The sequence below is a fragment of the Prinia subflava genome, chromosome 1, assembly GCF_021018805.1.
Source record: "Prinia subflava isolate CZ2003 ecotype Zambia chromosome 1, Cam_Psub_1.2, whole genome shotgun sequence".
Lineage (NCBI taxonomy): Eukaryota > Metazoa > Chordata > Aves > Passeriformes > Cisticolidae > Prinia > Prinia subflava.
Window position 1 is genome coordinate 76,797,113 of NC_086247.1, and position 19,379 is coordinate 76,816,491.

General features: G+C 35.1%; 1 protein-coding gene across 1 annotated transcript in view; it reads right to left on the reverse strand.

Annotated features, from left to right (window-relative positions):
* Positions 1–19,379, reverse strand: part of CDH18 (cadherin 18) — a 162,444-nt gene that overhangs the window by 44,053 nt on the left and 99,012 nt on the right. The window contains exons 4-6 of the mRNA XM_063400407.1: positions 18,421–18,588; positions 6,713–6,900; positions 4,126–4,379 (exon numbers count right to left, since the gene is read on the reverse strand). Of these exons, the coding sequence (XP_063256477.1) occupies positions 4,126–4,379; positions 6,713–6,900; positions 18,421–18,588 (610 nt within the window). The remainder of the gene's footprint in view (positions 1–4,125; positions 4,380–6,712; positions 6,901–18,420; positions 18,589–19,379) is intronic.

The window sequence follows — 19,379 nt, forward strand, 5'->3', positions numbered from 1 at the left end:
ACATAATAAGTGGGTGTAAAAAAATGACTAGAGGGGGCAGAAGTCCTATTATTAATGCTCAAAACAGTGATTTACCTCCTGTATCACTGCATGATAAAGTAGCACTCAAAGGAGTGACTTGGCATTTTTTCTATATTCAGTATTTCTATATTTCAGTATTTCTATAATGGGATGTCTTATATCTCAAACTCTACTTTGAAGTGCATAAGGTTAAAAAAAGCTTTCAGTTCTTCATAGTACATTATAAAACCGGGAAGTTATTCTGGAAGAACTGGTCTATGTCACAGAACTACTTTCACTATTGTATCAGAGCTGCAGAAAGCACCATGATCTTAAAATTACGTTTTTGCTCTCTTCTGAATCACTGCCTAGGAGGTGGCTTGAGGAACAGCTGCAGCATTCTTCTTGTCAAAACCTTTCCAGTGGCAACAGACCAGAGGCAGTTGGAAAGCTGCAAGGATCATCTGGAGTACGTGCTGTGGCTGGGCAGACTCACCACCCAAAGATCACCACCTACGGGAAGGTATCAGGGTTTCGAGAGGCGCTGCCCCGCCCTGAGGCACCACTAAAAGCTGAGGGCTGCTCTAAATGTACATAAGCCTCTTGCCAACTAAAAGCTGTTTTCACCCCTAATCTCCATGCACGTTTTCTGTGTATGATTTTGGGAAGAAAAAAAAGATAATTTCTAAATAGATCTAGAGGTTTAAAATGAATAATGGACTAGGAAAAAGTTCTAATTAGAGCATTTAATAGTCATGCTTTCTTTTGTATTGTGTAGGAAGAGATCTTTCAAGGCCCACTTGTACATCAGATATTATAAGACATGACTTAACCCTGACCTTTTCAAGCAACAAAAGGTATGAGTATGGAAGAGGAATACTTGACAAAGCAATGAAAGGGGATTGGTTTCTCACAACTGTTCCAACAAGGCAGTAATACCTGTGACTGAATTACAAATAAGTATGCTTTCTGTTGATTTAGGAAACAGTTTTTAAGGTAAATTTATAAGTGATCTTCAAACACTCAAAATCAAAATTATATTTAAAACTAATACAATCCAGTTTTAATATATTTATTTCTTATGCTTTCTTGTATCTTGCTTTTCATATTTCAGAATAATAGTCTTATTCTAAAACAGAGCATTTGAAAAAGTTTCCCTGAAAATGCATTTCTATCTTTTCAAAGAAAAAAAATCAATTAACTTAAAAAGAAAAATCCTTTAGAACAGTCCAAATTGTCAACCAGATAAGTACTGAATAAAAAGACCTCACCACTTGCTACATTTGATATTACAGAGATTGTTCTACAGGGGTTTAAAGACTAAAACACTAGTACAAGCACTGGCAAAAAGTCAGTGCCCTCTGAAGACTGCTCAGCTCAGGAACAAGGTGAAATCACTGTGATGAAATCGCAGTGAGGAAATAAGGACAAACCCACTTTGTCTCTCTCTACTGATAACAATAGATGCTGCTATTAATTTTTGTGTTCAGTTCAAATAACTTAAGAAGACTTCAATGCTGTTAATTATCTTAACTACATTTCCAGCCACTGTTCTGTATACAAGAATTGTTCCTGCCATCAAAATAAACTGTTACTTAATTGGGCAGTGAACAAATCACAGCACTGTATCTCTTTTAGCAGTTGAACAGCAAAGTGATATGGTTTCAACTGTGTGTGCCTAAATGCTTCATCAATTTCATACACAGTAGTGAGTGTCCTCATAAAGTGAAAAGGATGGACAAGTGGATTAGGAAAGACTGATAAGCAAATTGCTGCTCTGCATCTTATCCTGTAGCCTCACAGTGTTTGGAGATGTATCTAAACCATTTGGATAAGCACTATTCTGTTACGCCCTGCTGCACAGAGATCAGCAGGGCCAGTCCTATCTGTACCTATCTTCCCTGGAGATTGTGATCTCTGCTTTCTAAGAAAGTTACACTGAATCTTTCTGGTTACATTTCTATAATCACTATTTTCATTTTCAATTAACTAGGAATTGTGGGGAAACAAAGAAGAGACTTGACCTCGTTACTTCTGACTATCTTTCTGACTCACCAGGGTTTCAGACAAACAGTGGAGAAATTACCTGCAAAGCAGCACAAAAGGCCGTAAGTGCTCTGCATGGACCCTTCTGAGCAATACAGCCACTTCTGACTGGCTCCTTTGCTCTTCGCTCTGAGTGGAGCATGGGGCAGGACCCTGACTCCAAGTGGAGCAGCAGATAAACCCATGCAGTCTGTCCCACTTCTCAGGTCACACCTCCTCCAACCCATAGTCTTCCAAGCTGTATCAGATCTTCAAACAATACAAAGCTTGTCTGTGCTACATCACCATTTCTGTGTGAATTTGACGTAAGGGAAGGGGGATTGGAGCTGTCCATTCTCAGACCAGCGTTTCTGCTCCCGCAGCAGGAAGGAAGCTCAAGGGAGACTTGAGGGCACACAAACCCAGCCTGGTGTTTAGAGTCCCATACAGCAACACATCAGATCAGGCCTTAGAGAATCAGCATCTTCATAAAAATGACCAATGACATTTGCTGTCAGTTCCACCAAGATGGATAAAGCCTGGCTAGAGTTTGGACCTGGTCACAATACAATGCCAACGACATCTGAGTTGCCACTGCACTTGCCAAACCCCACCAACATGTAACTGAGTGAGAACTGGCTCCCTTCAGATCTTCATGGTTTGGTATGCTGTGTTAGCTCTATATATTTTTCTCAATTGATACACAGAGATATGGAAAGAACAACTCAAAAATATATGTCAGTTGAGAGAAAAACATGATAGACAAAAATAAGATCATTTTTTCCCTTAATTATATGACTAATATAGATACTTAATATTCCTCCCTCAATCACTGGTTACAAATTCAGGTTTGGAAAGGAAAAAAAAAAAGTAAATGCAAAAAGTTCAATATTGAGAATATTTTTCCTTCTGATCCCTCTGTCTCCAAATTACTAGCTGTTTCACCCAGCAAATCTACTTCTGGCCTTCCCAGCCTTTGTACCAACTGCTGCTGCTTTCCTTTTGCCAAAGTTATCTCTTTCTAGACAAAACTGTTATGGGCAACAGACAGTTGAATTATGGACCAACTAGTCAAATCTGCACTTGCCCTTCCTACTCAAAACTTCCATGGCAGTAGTTGGTCTGACTGTGTTAATAGCTTCAGAATCATAGTATTAGAGCTACAGGCATTTGGCAGATATTTTTAGCAAAATTTTATTATGTATGTTATGATTTTGGCAAAAATACTATAATGGAAAATTTTCAAAGGCAATAACTTGCCACTAAGACATTGCATATATTGATTCTCTGACACAAAACATTTTGAATCTTAGACTATTATCACAAATGAACCATAAAACCCTGAAGTTTTCATTGTTCTGAAAATAGTTTCATCTTACCAAGACTATTACACACACCCAGCAGATTTCAACTCAGTCAGGAGACTAAATACACCTAATTAGCTTGAGAAAAACTGCTTTCCAAGGATATAATCATATGATTCCTATGAAGGCTATACAATTATGTCATGAAAAGGAAAAGTATAAAAAATATTTTTGGGGATATTTTTTGGTAACTATTTAAATCTGCTACCACCTTTGACACATAAAGTTCATGTATTGTTCCACCAAATTCATTATTGCACACATTTGATTCTTTTGATACTCCATTGAAGCTGAAGCATATTACAAAATATTGGGTTCACCCTCAAACAAACTTTTATAAAAATGATCCTGCTTGTCTCTAAAAGGAAGATATACCTAAACCTGTTGCTGTCTTGCACAAGCACCTGTGACAACTACTGTGCAGCCAGTGTGCAGAAGGTCAGCACCATTTTGACAGACAGGGGGAAAACAGTGTTATGATATTTAACAGATTTACAGCAGGATACCACTGGAAAATCAGACCTTTACTCAGACGAATGATGGGAATTATAGTGCAAACCAACTAAGGCTGAAGGTTATGTTACTAAATCTAATCTTTACAAACTGATCACGACTCTGTTCTGACCTATGTTTCCCTTTATGCACTAAAATAAAGTCTTCATACATTTACACATAAGCTTGTGAAATTCAATGTCATGATCGAATATTTAATCCATATAATTTGGATTTACTATACCTCACTAAACTGTTTGCAGCGTCAGGATCATGTGCCGTTACTGTGCCAACAGGTGTCCCAATCTTTGCATTTTCATAAACTTCCATGACATAGGCAGGCATGGTGAAGAGCGGGGGTTCATCCACATCGCCAACGATGACCTTCAGCATCGTTACGTCTTTGAACGGTCCCAAGTGCGAAAAGCGAAAATCAAGGTGAGTATTTGCTCCTTCTATATTAAGTGTATATGATTTCTTTTTTTCATAGTTGAGTGGCTGTTGGCGGAAAAAAAAAAATTCTCAGAGCCATTCTGTTCTTCATTTATCCTGCTAGCAACTTAACAACATCTTTTCTGTTTAACTTAAAACATTTCATCATGATACTGGAAAGGGATGATGTTCTTTGATATTCTGGCAGCCACTGCCATGCCTTATATTTAGAAGGATATAAACAAAGGAGGATGGTTTCAATTTTTCTATACAACAGAATATTGGGAAAGATACTAGTTTTGAAAATAACCCAGGGTTTAGAATAAGCCTCAGATTCTACTTTCGCGATAATGTAGTGTCTAGATTTTGTCACCTTTTGGTTTTAATCAGTAAATCCTAAATCCTGAAAAAAGTAGAGATGGATGTATCCTGAATTAAAATAAGTTCACATCTTTAATAAAAAAGTTTCAGAGACAGCAATGAAGACATTAAAATTCCTTTGGGCATCTCTTTTATCCTCAACTGAATAAAAGCTACTTCTTGCAGGAAAATACTCACTTACTGTAAGAGACAGGAACTTTTATAACCAAGTGATCCTTCTAGTGAATGAGGAAGCAGCTGCAGATGTAATCTGTCTACTTCCAAGAGTCTCAAAACAGAGCCATATCATTAAAAGAAATTGCATTTTTATGGAATTTTTCTTTGTTTTTAGAACTAGAATTTTTATTTATTATGGCATGGCAGAATTCCACTGATACCAGCATCATTCTGTGTGGACATGACAGTCTGTCTAACAAAAACTCTTCATCCAAGTTTAAACTGGTATTTCCTGTCAGCCCAAGGAGTGGCAAAGTAGTACATTAGGCAAGACATATAAAGAACTCGATATGCGGCTTGTCACTGTCAGTATGTATTTTGTAGATGAAATCTGCAAAAAATTTGACTGATGATGTATAAGAAAAACTGTTCATGATTTACATACATTCTATATGTTTCTTTGATTTCTCCTCCGTGTACATACGGACAATTAATTAATTCTCTGAACTCTAAAATCATAAGGCTTTTGTGGCCCTCACATTCTCTGTTTCCCTTTCCTGAATGTGAAAATAGAAAGTTTTAAAGGCATGGAAATGTACCATAGCCTGGAAAATCTATTAGTATGCAGGAAAGAGCAGCTAAGTATGCTACTCAAGTCAATTCATAAAGAAATACAGGTTTAATAAATTCAAACTCAGATGTTCTTTAATTTATGGCGTTTTGTTATGAGCAGCAAAATATTGAATAGTGATTTTTATTTCTCTGCAGCATGTATATTCTAAGAGTAAACAGGTTTAAAATGGGACTGCAACTTGTATCTTTTGGAATACTCAGTTTATACTGACAATGACTGAATTAACTTGTACAGAAAGATTATTTTCTCTCTGAAAACACATGAGGAATGACTCAAAGACTTGTAGTAACACAAACTCTTTCTTTTTTCTAGTTCTTTGATCAAACAATAACTTTTTTAAGGGGATAATCTATTCAGATAATCAGGAAAAGCTGACATTTCAAATATAGCCAGAGTTGCTTTTTTGCTTTCATTTTCTCTTTTTCCTTCCTATAACATCTCAATCATTAGTTGTAGCTATAAGGTGAGAGACAGACTTGTCTTGGGTCTCTGAATATGCAAATCATATTTGCATTAACTTAAAATTATCATAACATTGAAGATCATTGTCTTCCCCAGAAAGAAAGCAAAATATTTACATTTTAGATGAATTAAACAGAATTTTTGTTCATGTTTCTTATTTTCCCCAATGAATAATGTCTTTCCATGACAATAACCTTCAGTTCCCAAAAGGAGTTACAGAATTTTATATGAAATAACTATCTCTTTCTTGAACATTTCCAGTTTCATTATACAAAATGGAAGATACAAGGGCTGTTAGACACTTTTTCTGGGAAGTGTGAATGATACTTGCTGACTTGAGGTCAGGAAAATTCTAGCGTATTTTTCTGAAAATCATGACAAATCATCCTTTTTTTGAAGGATGGAGAATAATGGCTTTTACTGAGCTATTTTTTTGGGTTTCCTCCAGTTTCTTACTCAAACAAGGAAATGCATGAGGTAAAGTGGAAATACCTCATGACATTTTGTAATCAACTCTTTGTGGAAGGAACTTTGAGACTGAAGATATATATACATACAAATGATAACTCCGTGATAGCTTTACCAGTAACATTTTAGGTCTTTAGTACAATACTGGATCATTTAGATAGTAGCTGGAAAGTAAATCAAAGAATAACATTCTATGAAAACTGAATTACACATTTATTATCACAGATAAAATTTCTATACCAAGATTCAAGTAGGCTGGGGACAAATGCAGAATTTTCACCCAAATTTTATAGCTTACCTTCTTCAGAGAGAGAATGCCTTCCCTTGTTTCTTTGTCAGTAGATATGGAGAATACCCCAGAGCCATCACCATTTATAATTGTGTACTTCATATCTGCATTTGAACCAGTGTCTGCGTCATTTGCTTTGATTTTGCCAACTGCTGATCCAACTTGAGCCGATTCAGGAACATACAGTTGATAATGTTCTGAGGGGGAAAAAACCAACAAAATAGCAGACATCTGAGTCAATGGAAGAGTATTTACATATTTTGTAAAGTGACAAATAAACCTATGAATTTATTGAGATCCCTGAAAGAATTCAAAACCAAATTGTATTTTATTTGTGATACCTTTATTCCCTATTCAAAATCCAAATTACTTTATGTAGGATTTTAGTTTTCATAGCTCTTGCTGTACATCACATAATACAGGAATTACCTCATACCAGTATTTTTAAAAGTTTATATTCTCCATAACCAAAATATATACTTCACCAACATACAATTAAATGCATGGTCAACTGAATACTTTCGAATTGAAAAATCTGTTGCATTTTTTCCCAAAATCTGATCATTTTTGCAACATTTCGCCAACATTTTCAACATGCAATTTTTACTAAAGAAGAATGTAATAAATCTTAATATTTTACCCTTTTCACAAAAATTTTAACTTCCACCCACAGTAAATGAAAATTAACATGACGGATACAAAGAAGTATTACACATTGGTGCCCAGAAAAATTTTTCTTTACAACTATGACCTTCTTTCAGTGTTTTTGTAAAATTTTTGTTTAATAATAAGTTAAATATTTTTTGAAAGATAATTTTCTTAACTGTCTCTAGGCTTTTAGATAAAATTTTCTAAAAGGTACAAAGTTTTCTTGTGGACAAGAAGCTACCACCAGGAAACAAAAGTGGCAAAGAGACATAACACCATTACATAAACTTCAATCTCCATCTGCAACTAGGCCAGAAAAACAGCTTAAAGATTTCTCCAATAATGTTACCCTTCTAACAGAGCAGGGATTATGAAATCTACCAGAAATGAAAAAAATAATTCACATATCAACAACATCCTAATTTCCCGTCTAAAAAAACCAATCCAAATGCTCCCTAACAGTCTGCAGAGTTTACATCACAATCCAACCACCAACACAGTAAAAAAAGCAAAATAACTTCATTATTATTCATTGTCATTGCACATCTTCTGAAACTGCACCAAGTTCCTTTTATGTTCCTTGAAGGCATTCTGTGACAGTGAGTGCAAGAGTGCAAAACTGAGTGGCAGGACTGTGGATCAGCAGATTTGTAAGTGGACATGTAGAAGTTAATATGTTGTTATGGTTTGCTGGGTTTAAACCAGGCAGCATGACTGCAGAGGTGCCCTTAGTAAGCATGTAGAAAAGAAAGGCATAATTTAAATTGAATTCAGAGATTAAACCTGAGGTGTGTCACAAACCCACTACTGGCTGGATGGATTGAAGAAATTATCAACCAACAGAAGCTGCAATTGAAAAGGGAATAGATATCATCACTAAAATACAGCTGCCTTTACAGACACCTACTAGAAAACAGAAGATTTAATTACAACTTCATCTAATTCCTTGGACAACCATTCCTAAATCTATTTGATTTTTTGGATTCTTTTTTTTTTTTTCATACTAGCCCATAGTACTAGCGAACAAGTGGTGTGATAAGGATGGACAAGTGCACTAATCTTGGTTAGTGTAAAGGAAAAGAGAGGTTTCATAGGAAAACAAAAAATAAATTATTATTCATTTTGGAAATCTTAAGAAAAGAGAAAAATTACAACTTAATGTGTAAAAAATAAAATACCAACACCAATGTAGCAGGACAATTGCTTAATTCAATTAAAACTTACAGTTAATCCTTTGAGGCAATTCTTTGATATGCATTGAAAAGCCACCTACACAAATTTCCAAACAAATGCCCTGCAATGGTTTATGCTTTGATGATGTCAACTAACACTTTTTTATTGCTGGTTTCTTTATTTCATACATAAAATTATAGTAATGGGATGAGACTAATTTCAAAACTTACTTGGTATTAAAATAAATGCAAAATATGGTTTTTTCAACACTTTTCCTCCTCCAAAATGGAAAACATTAAGGCCATTAAGAATATGTTATATAATCAAGCCACTTCAGCAACTGGATGTGCTGTAACTCATATGATAGGGTGATCTAATTGGAGACTTTCAAATAGTTGAGCTTTTTCAAATATTTCTATCTACATGACACTATGCTCCACTTTATAGTCACACCCCAAGTGTTAGCCATCTGTTTCAGAAAATTGTTTTACCGCTACCTGCTTCAAAGACTCTGAAATACTAAAACTTCGAGCAAAACAAATATTTGAAATGACTCATGAATTATGTCAGTTTTTGTAGAACTGAAATGTTAAAAAGATGTAGATAAAATTAAAAGAAAGCTGTTGAAACCCCCAAAACTCTTAGATTGTAAGGTCAGAAATGTCTTCCAACAGGTATTTAACCACTGCTTCACAGAGACAGTCTGACAATATCTCATACAAACGTGAGACAAATAAATAAATACAAAAAATACTATCTAAAAAACCCAAACACACAAGAAGATAAAGTTCAGCAACATGAAGGTTAAACTATATTAAAGACATTTTTTAGGCTAGTGGTGAAACTGGAAATGTGAAACACTAAATCATTGTAAACTTAATTACTAGTAAGAGGAACTGTTGAAAGGCTCAATTGAGCACTGGAACAGACTTCCCAGAGAACAGGTCACATCACCAAGCTTGTCTGAATCCAAGATGGATTTGGACAATGCTCTTAGCTACATGCTCTGACTCCTTGGGTGTTCTCCATTGGGACCTAATGACTCAGATGGGTCTCTTTAAACTCAGCATAACCTGTGATTATGACTCTGTGAATGTTTCCTCGGGCACTGGATAAAGAAAGTTTGATAGGACTGTAAAATATGGGATGTGTATACTGTGAACTTACAGTTCTGTATTGCAAACTATTGAGTCTGTCTCAACCCTCTAAAAAAATTGACTGGGAAGATAGGAGCCCTGACGATCAGCTATTATCAGTCTATAGCAAAACTTTTCCACCAAATTTGACCATGTTGAACAGATTATTCATATGCTTCCAGCATTGCAGACTTCCAGGAGCTGTTGTGAAGCACAAATCTTTTGGAGATGGTCTAATTTTTTCTAGAGGAGCTGGCCTGAATCTTAACTGATTCAGTTCTCAGCTTTTATCACATTCATTCACATGCATTCCCTTTGCTCGTGCTATAAGGAAATTAATACTCTTTTCCAGGTAACGTACTGTATAGGATGTCACTTTGTAGGACTTTAATCCATGCTAATTGAAACATTTTCCAAATTCATGTACATGATCTTCATCTTTCAATAAACTTTATGGCTTACCTGTCATTATAATACAGAAATAATTTATTTTTCTTTAGAACAATATACTTTCATTTCAGTTAGCCTACAGGCAACCTCCAATGATGTGTCTTACTCTCAGAAAAGTAATTTCTCTGTTTGAACCTCTCGAAAAACAAGTGCAACAGTATTTAATGAAGATCAATAGAGCATATTATTGAAATTGATGTATTTATTAATCTATTCTTTCCTGTTGACAATTTTGACTTACTTTTATAGGTTACAATGTCTTCTCAAACAGTAGACATTACCATATTTAACGATGGGAGGGAGAAGAGACATGATATGGAACACCAGCTTGGGAAGAAGTGTTTATTATACTGGAGGGCAGTTTATTATACTGGAGTTTTGCAGAAAGGGACCTGAAAATGATGTTTCAAAGCTTTACTAGACAAGACTCTTAGTAACTTGATCAAACTGAACCTGCTTTAAGCTGGGCTTTGGGTAAGATTACTTTTTCAAGTCTCACGTGAACCTACAATCCTGTCATTTACGAAGGTATATCTCATGTCTTACTGTCTGCCATCTTTGATAAAACTAAAGTGGAGCTTCAGCTGTGGACTGTGCTCAATCTTTCTTGGTGGCTTTCTTTGAGAAAGTTATTCTTCATTCACAGAGCTGCTTATTTTCATTACATGTAATAGATTATGCTGGATTTCTCTTTTGAGACTGCAGTCTTTCTAGAAGCCTATTTGTCACAGCATGTCTTGGCCATATGTCACATGTTCCTTTACTATACTTATTTTTAATATAATAAATCCAATTTTAATCCATCATCATTATGAGTACAGAAACTTTTATGATTGAAGTAGTTAGGTCAGTTTTATATCTACTAATTTTGATCTAAATATTTCTTTTTGATGGCAACATCTCTTTCATAAAAACTAAACTAAGAAATTTTTAAGAAGTGTGTTTGGCTTACTCCCTGGTCAAAAACCCCAATACTATTGCACTTTCTAAATGTACTTGAATTATAAGTGAAGTTACTACTTATTTGCAAACATGACAATCAAAAAACCCTCAAAACTCAAACCTTTCAAACTTTTGCTTGTCTTGGAAGTTTGAAGAACATAGAAACCTTGGGTCAATTAAGAAAAGAAAACAACCCAGCATTCTTCTTTGATACAAGAGACTCCCCTGACTGAAACAAGACTTGTACATCCCAATTCCCCAGCTTTTTACATCTCAGTGTAAAACATGAGTTATGACTGAGATTAAGATTTTAATCCATGATGAGTTTATGTTCCCTGACACTTTGCCTTTAGAAATGGTAACTAAAAGTTCACAAAAACTTTCTGACCTCATAATACTAAACATTTGATCTTGCAGAACAAAAGTATTGTGGCTTCTTGTAAAAGTTTTGATGTTTATACCACTCATAGGTAAAATCAGAAACATCAAGAAAACTGGGTTTCTCCTGTATTTACAGAGTCACTACTTTCCTGTAGGTATTGAATCCCCAAACACATATTTTCTATGCAAATAGCATGGGAAAAACAACATAGGCACTCCATAATAATCACTAATGAGGAACTTAATTGTTGGGTGTGATCTGTAGCAGCCTCTAGAGGCTGTGCTCTGATCAGCATATTTTATGCCATTTAAAGCATGACCATGGCTGCATCAGGCAGTTTGGGTAAAGTAGAGGATAATAGCAACATCTGCAAAAGGGTTAAACTCCATTTCGACTGTGTTTGTTTTGTTGTTTGTATGCTTGCTTTTCCCTGGCACTAGTACAGCTAGGATTGTGATCACACTGGGATTTAACTTCATAAAGGACATGAAAATTAGGGCTTTCCAAACAACACTTCTCAAAATGGAGTTGCTCTGCTCCCAATTCTCCACTCTAACAGAAAAATAAGCAACATTCCCTCATTCCCCAAACCATTACAGTCTTATCCAGAAACCTACAGAAAAACGAACAAATAAACAAAAACAAAAACAAAAACAAAAACAAAAAAAAAAAAAAAAAAAAAAACTGCACTTTTTTTTCTGTGTAGAGATTTTGAAGTTACTTTGATATGCATGATATAAGTAATTCATAATGGATTTGGTACATAAAAATCCTTAATGACAGTATTCAATAAAATTAAATAAGACTCCATGGTAGTGTTATGAGTAAAGTTGATGCACCTAGGTGGTGCTAAAACTCAGTATGTAGGTCACCTATTGATTACAAGTATTTATTCTGACTTTGACATAAATATATTTTTCCCCCATCAAACTTCTTGTAATATTTGAATTCCATAAACTATTCTGTCATAAATTTTATTGTCACGATTTTTCATTAAAGGAGAGTTTTACAATAAGATATTTAATACTCTTGAAAAGTATTATAATTAGTTAATTAAATTTTACAGTAAAAACCGATTACAGAAATCACACTTATTCTGCTCAGGAAAACAGAACATCATGAGATTTCCTATGTGATCAAATGCTGTTAAAAATAACTCATGTCAGATTTCAGTGATATATGAAACAATTTGGCAGCTTTAAATTCAATATTGTGCAAATATCAGAACATACCATTCTTCTCAAAAACAAAAAAGGGGTGGGAAAGAAGACAATTAAACAAATCACTTTAGATAACATTTTCCAGTCTATGGGAGCATACACTCAAAGGCATATATACTTTTCTTTTGTATGTCTTCCTTTTGAACTTAATGAATACATCTCAAGTAATGTGTTTCACATATGTCCAAGGCATCCCACAGATGAATGACTGATTCTAGCACATTACAAAGATACAATATGAGAGAAATTTCAGAAAATCACTCAGATCAGCAGGGCTTGTCTCTTTTACCACTCCCTAAAACAACTTGTTGTCATTGTGCAGCAGCCTTGCTGAGGTGGTGATTCTAAATATTTCTAGAGGATCGATCCCTAACATACTTTTCTGTTTAAAACTACCATCTTCACCAGGTAATATGAGCACACAATAGCAGCTTTCCCCTGTTGCCTTTGCTCCTGGCTGTCACAGTCAGGAGGAAGTTTTCAAAAACTGACAGAAATAGAAACTTGATACCTGCCCCTCATTCTGTTTCCGATGTAACATATTAGCCATTTTCAGAAAAAAAAAAAAGGTCAGGGGCCTTTTGATAACTCTCTGTAAAGGCAGAAAATCAGTATACTGAACACCAATTGTACTCACAAAGGAAGTGTCATTCACTAGGTATCCATTTTGAAAGCTAAGCATGCACTTTAAAACCTCAATCAATTCAACATATATCTACCTTTAAGAATATGTGAGAAGAAAGATACTTTTCAGCACCACAATTATGTTGTGCAACTACTGCATCAAAATGTAATAGTTACACAGATGGGAAGTGATGAGCATGAAATCAGGAAAATGTATTAGTCTAATTATAATGAAAAAAATCCTAAGAAAAAAGCAACCTTTAAAAGTACAATAATGTCTGGACTGAAATTCTTCCTAATACTCCCTGGATATTAGATCATCGCTGGATTTATCAACATGTAGAATCAGAGGCTCATAGAATGGCTTGGTTTGGAAGGCACGTTAAAGACAATCTGGTTTTAACTCCAGTACCATGGACAGGGACACTTGTCACTACACCAGGGTGCTCAGAGCCCCATCCAGCCTGGCCTTGAACACTTCCAGGGACGGGACATGCAAAGCTTCAATGGACATCCTGTGCCAGTGCCTCCTGATACCTAGTCTAAACTTACTCTCTTTCTGTTTAAAAATGTCCCCCCTTCTGATATCATTATCTACCCTTGTAAAAAGTTGTTCTCCATGTTTTTAATAAGTCCTTTTTACGTACTGAATGGCTGCAATGAGGTCTCTCTAAAGCCTTTTCTTTTCCAGGTTGACAGCCTGAGCTCTTTCAGATTGCCTTCATCAATGAGGTGTTCCAGACCTCTGACTGGCTTCATGGCCCTGCTCAGGACTCACTGTAGAAGGTCCACATCTTTCTTGTACTGAGGACTCCAGACCTGGACACAGTACCCAATGTGGAGCCTCCCAAGGGCAGAGTAGAGGAGGACAATCACCTCCCTTGACCTGCGGGGTGCAACTCTTTTGATGTAGCCCAGGATTGCAGCTGGCTTTCTGGACTGCAAGTGCACATTGACTGTTCATGTCCAACTTTTCACCCACCAGAACCTCCATGTCCTTCTCCTCAAGGGTACTCTCACTGAGTTCTTCTTCTAGCTTGTTTTCATGCCTGAGATTGCCCTGACCCAGGTGCACACCTTGCACTTGGACTTCTTGAGCTACATTAGCTTCATATGGTCCCAGTTCTCAAGCCCATAAATGGCACAATGAACAGGATCTGGATTATACTAGGTATGCAAAATCTAATTTAAAAAGGTACTGTTGATTGATATTAGCCATGTTAAGAGAAACCAGTTGTCATGTCCCTATCTTGTTTTACTTAAAATTTGAATTTCCTAGAGACAGAACACTTTTGTAATCCTTTTAATTTAATAGTGTCCAGTAATTTTTAACTCTTGTCCAATATCAGGCAAATCTAACAGAAGGACAGATACCTAAACACATTATGATTCTATAAGCCTCTTAGCAATTACTGGATGAAAAAAGGAAAAAGACCTGCTAAAAAACAATCAGAGAAAATTTTGCTTTCCTCATCACATTTGGCAGGAGCGAAGCAGTAAAAGAGAAGGCAGACAGCCCTGGACTAGTCACCAGGTAGGACACGACAGGCTGCAGCACATGGCAGTGGGGAGTGAGAGGGTGCCCACAGTTCGTGACAGAAAATGATAAACCTCATGACAGGAAATCATGACAGCTGGTTGTACTACATGGAACTGGGGATTCAGAAAGGACCACACTGGACTATGAATTTCAAAAGGGAATGAGTAGCAGATACTTTTACACTCAGTTAGCTAATGAGTTATATTAACAAGGCCAGATAGTGGATATCTTACTAGCACCCAACAGGGTTAATGTCTGCTTCTGGGATATGAGTTTACTTTTTCTGAACTAACAGGACCATATCCATATCATTCCTATTTAAACATGGCTGTGCACTTTTCATACAAGGATATTGTAAAAAGAGAGGCCAAACTAATGATGTATACACATAATTTCACGTTATGTTTACTATTGCCATGAAACTATCAAGCCTCAAAAATTGAGCTTTATGAAAAGTTTTAAATCATGAGTTCTGCTTTATCCTAAGGAATTGAGCTAGATGTATCAAAAACCAAAATCTGCAAATCAGAGTCTAGACACAGCAACCATAGGTCTTCTACACACTGCCCAGAATGTAATCATTAGCACTTGATGTACAAAGCACATCAATAGAAGCCTCTGCCTAGTGTGGTGATCTTGATGCTATCAGAATCTCTTCACACTAAACAACGCAAAACACAGAGAATTTATTCAACTTAAGCAACACCAGAGAGAATTAATGAAAGAAAAGTATACAGAATATTCTGGTGTAGCTCAAGGCTGATAACAGTGCCATTAGAAGATAGAATATCTTCTATCACACTATGAAATAAATTTATGACTATGAAATTAGGGCCCTCAATCATCAATCACATGGATCCATCAGTGGTAAAACTAACAAGAACTGAGAGATGCAAAAATCTTTCCATGCAGAGCACTGTCTGTCAGCTTACAATGAATAGATAGTTCATTTATTACTTGTATCTCGGAAGAAAGGAAATTTATGATGATGAGGAAAAAGAAATCAGTATTATACAAAACACACAAGAAGTAATTGATAACCAAAAAATATGTGAGGTTTCAGGCTATTCTCCTGCTGAATTCACAATCCCTTTTCTACTTTTGAGACATACCACTATTTTGTAATCAGATTTTTTCAGCTATGTTTCCTATACCAGAAATTAGACTGATAAAATTATGCACTCCTGTTTCATATTGTTTCTCCTAGGGGTTTTTTTTATATGTTGGAAAACTGTTGCTCTTCTGTTAGGACTTCCTTTGCAAGAAAGTCAGCTCTATTTAGAATGAATGCAGAGAAAAACACAATAAACCCTTTCAAGCAGATATATTTACAACCTTTCTTTCTAAGTTTTAAGTAGGGGTTTAAAGTATTTATTTAGGGGAAAAAATCCTGCATAACTTACTGCACTTTGCATGTCTAACGAACCCTGATCTAAAGCCAGAAAGGTACAATCTTTTAAATACCTTCACCAAAGTATATCTTTAAATAAAACAAATAATAACAGCATCAATCAGATGTACTTCCCAGCACGTTCTCAAGTAAAGTACTCATACAGTTAGAATCAGATTCAAAACTCACAAGTATGGTAACGGAGAAAAGGAAACTAACCAAAAGAAAGTCTGTGGTTTAGCTGAGGCTCAGCCTGTCCCAAGGGTTATACACTCGATATAGGCAGTTTTGGTTAGCACTTCCCTTGCATTCAATTCTGAATGTGACAAGCCTCAGTAAGTCTCATTTAGCATTCCGTCTAATAAGGAAATTGAAGAGAAATTTAACTGAAAATCATGGCACAAAAAGGAAACAGAGGAAAAATGACAAAAGTTATTTCTTTTAGTGTATGATTCATGTATATAGTTCATGATGGTAAAACAACCTTTTTTAGATCAATTGTATTTTCATTCTCTATTACTAACATGCAGCTACTGATCATTTGCAAGAGGTTTAAAACATAGTTCTTGAAAAGGAATAAAGAAATAATGTCACTCAACTGTGGATAGGAATCTTCTGTAAGGAAAGAAAGCAAATGTTTGTATTCCAGAAGACTAGAAATAACATTTTATGTTAAAAAGAATAAATATTAAAATACAATTTTATTCTGCCTTAATAATTTTTCATTAAATGTGAAATGCTTTGTCATTTTCAATGACATTAGAATCCCCTAAAATGTATAAATTATAACATGAATATTTTATATTTCTTTGATTTCTTAAAAAATATTGAGATAAATGCATATGCCAATGTACATTTCTGCCTGCCAAACAGTTTGTTATCTAAACCTTTCCATTCAAAATAAAAGAGGCCAATTCTTGAAACCTGATAGGTAGGGATCCATTCCTGCATCTGTTAAATTTGCAGGAAACTTAGGATGTTCTTTCTTTTTCATTTAGTTCTTGTTCAAAGATAAACCTTACCTTTTGCCTTTCTAACATTTACGAAGTATTAAACACAACGATGGATGCAATGGAAAATTTGTGGAACATAAAACCAAAAATATTTTATTTAAGGGCTTTTTTCAAAAGCTTTATGTTTTCAAGTCTTTGTGAGGCACAGAGAAGATACTCATTTCTACAACACTTTTAATAAGCCTACTTACTGTTTGGCCGGATTTTATATAATGTGTATTGCCAGGGAGCTTTGTTTTTACTTGGAGCCTTATGATCTATACTATTGTTTATAAATTTTTAAATTTCAACAGCTTAAGGCATTTCCTAGTGGATGTACCTATAGGTACCAGCCCATTATGTTCTACAACAGCTCATACAATGTTTGAGTCCAGATTACAATATTTTTGCTGGCCTAGAGCCAATATGCAGAGAAAATGCATTCATGTTCCAGAAGATTTTTAAATAAATTATTGACTGAATTCAGAATTCCCACAAGATCCCACCTACTGTGTCAAATCAATGTGTACCAAATGAGCTGAATAGAAATTAATGTCCTACTAGTGGTCCCATTAGGATATTCTATTCTGGTATTTACTCATGATATATTCATGTGATAATATTGTTTGAAATCAACATCAACTATTCATTTAACTATGATAAATAGTTACCACCATTATCATTGCTCAAAAATAGTGATAAATATCTTAGATTTTGACCATCTGAAATGTAATAATTTATCTTAAAAGTTTAGTTGGGTATAGAGAAAGCAGAAGAAAAAAATTGATGGATGTATATGGAAGCAGCCAAAGGCATGTTGGATTAAATATTTTAATGAATAGCATTTTGGTGTTATCTACCATATGAAAATCATAATTCCCTCATGGGATCAAAATCGTACAATTATTGAAATATGCATTTAACAAGGCCTGGAGAATCACCCACATATGAGAACAGTGCACATTTGTAGCCCATCTCAATATTATTCAATGGTTAGACTGAAAGAAATTTTTACTGGTTTCAGTATTTTAGTTATGCCATCTCTGTGCCTGACCTGGAAATACTGGAAAATTAAAAAAAATATTGGTGAATCCAAATGCTTTCCAAGCTGCCTTTCCCCCATGAATCTGACTACTAACTGGATTTCGCTAAGAGCTTCTGATTCATCACTGAAAATCAACGTGATTTTCAAATCAGTTATATGTTGAAATTGTACATACTCTGAGGAAACCTGGGTGGATTGTCGTTGACATCTGTGAGTGTGATATTTACAGTTGTTGACCCTGACAGCCCTCCGACCTGCCCAGCCATATCTTTGGCTTGAATGACAACGGAATAATGCTCTCTGGCTTCCCTGTCCATGTTGTGCAAGGCAGTCCTGATGACTCCTGTGAGGGAAAGAAAACAAACAAACAGAAGATCAGGATTAGCTTGTTCAAGCAAGAGCAAAGGCTGGGCATAGCCCTTCTCTAAAGGAAAGGTGGAGCTAAGTTGTTTTCAGTTGTTTGTGTCATATATATATACATATATAAACCCCAACTCCAGATGCCACTAGACAATAAACCTCTTGGATCATATGAATAAATTGAAACAATATTCATTAAATCAATTGTTATATTATTAAATAATTAATCTAACTTATAACATTATGATCCAAAGTTATATTGTCAAAATAACAATGTTTTCTCATGTAACTCTTTAAATAGCTACTTAATAGAAAAACTAATGAATTGGAACTCTTACCCCAAGGAATAAGACACAAGGTGTTTTCTAACAAAAGGTAATTTCTTAATTAATATATCACGTATCTCTTAAAATGACCTAAAAGCTAGATTTTCATATTTCAGCAATCTCAAAAAAAAATAAATTTGTTTTTAATACATGGCAATCATATAGATTTTTGTTTATATTTCACTTAATAATTTTAAAGTAAAAGATAAGGTTTTTTTGTTATTACTGTGTTAGAGACAGAAAACCAAAATTAAATGATCCTAAAGTTCTATTATTTTTTATCTATCATCATCACAATTTTTTTTCACATTTAGTTACCTATACATGTAGAAGCAAAGATTAAGATAAAATTAGGGGCACACAACTTTGTGGGCACAACTTCGCTTAGGAGACATTTTTCACCTATGATGATATCCATAAATTAAACCCTGCTTATTTCTTTGAACAC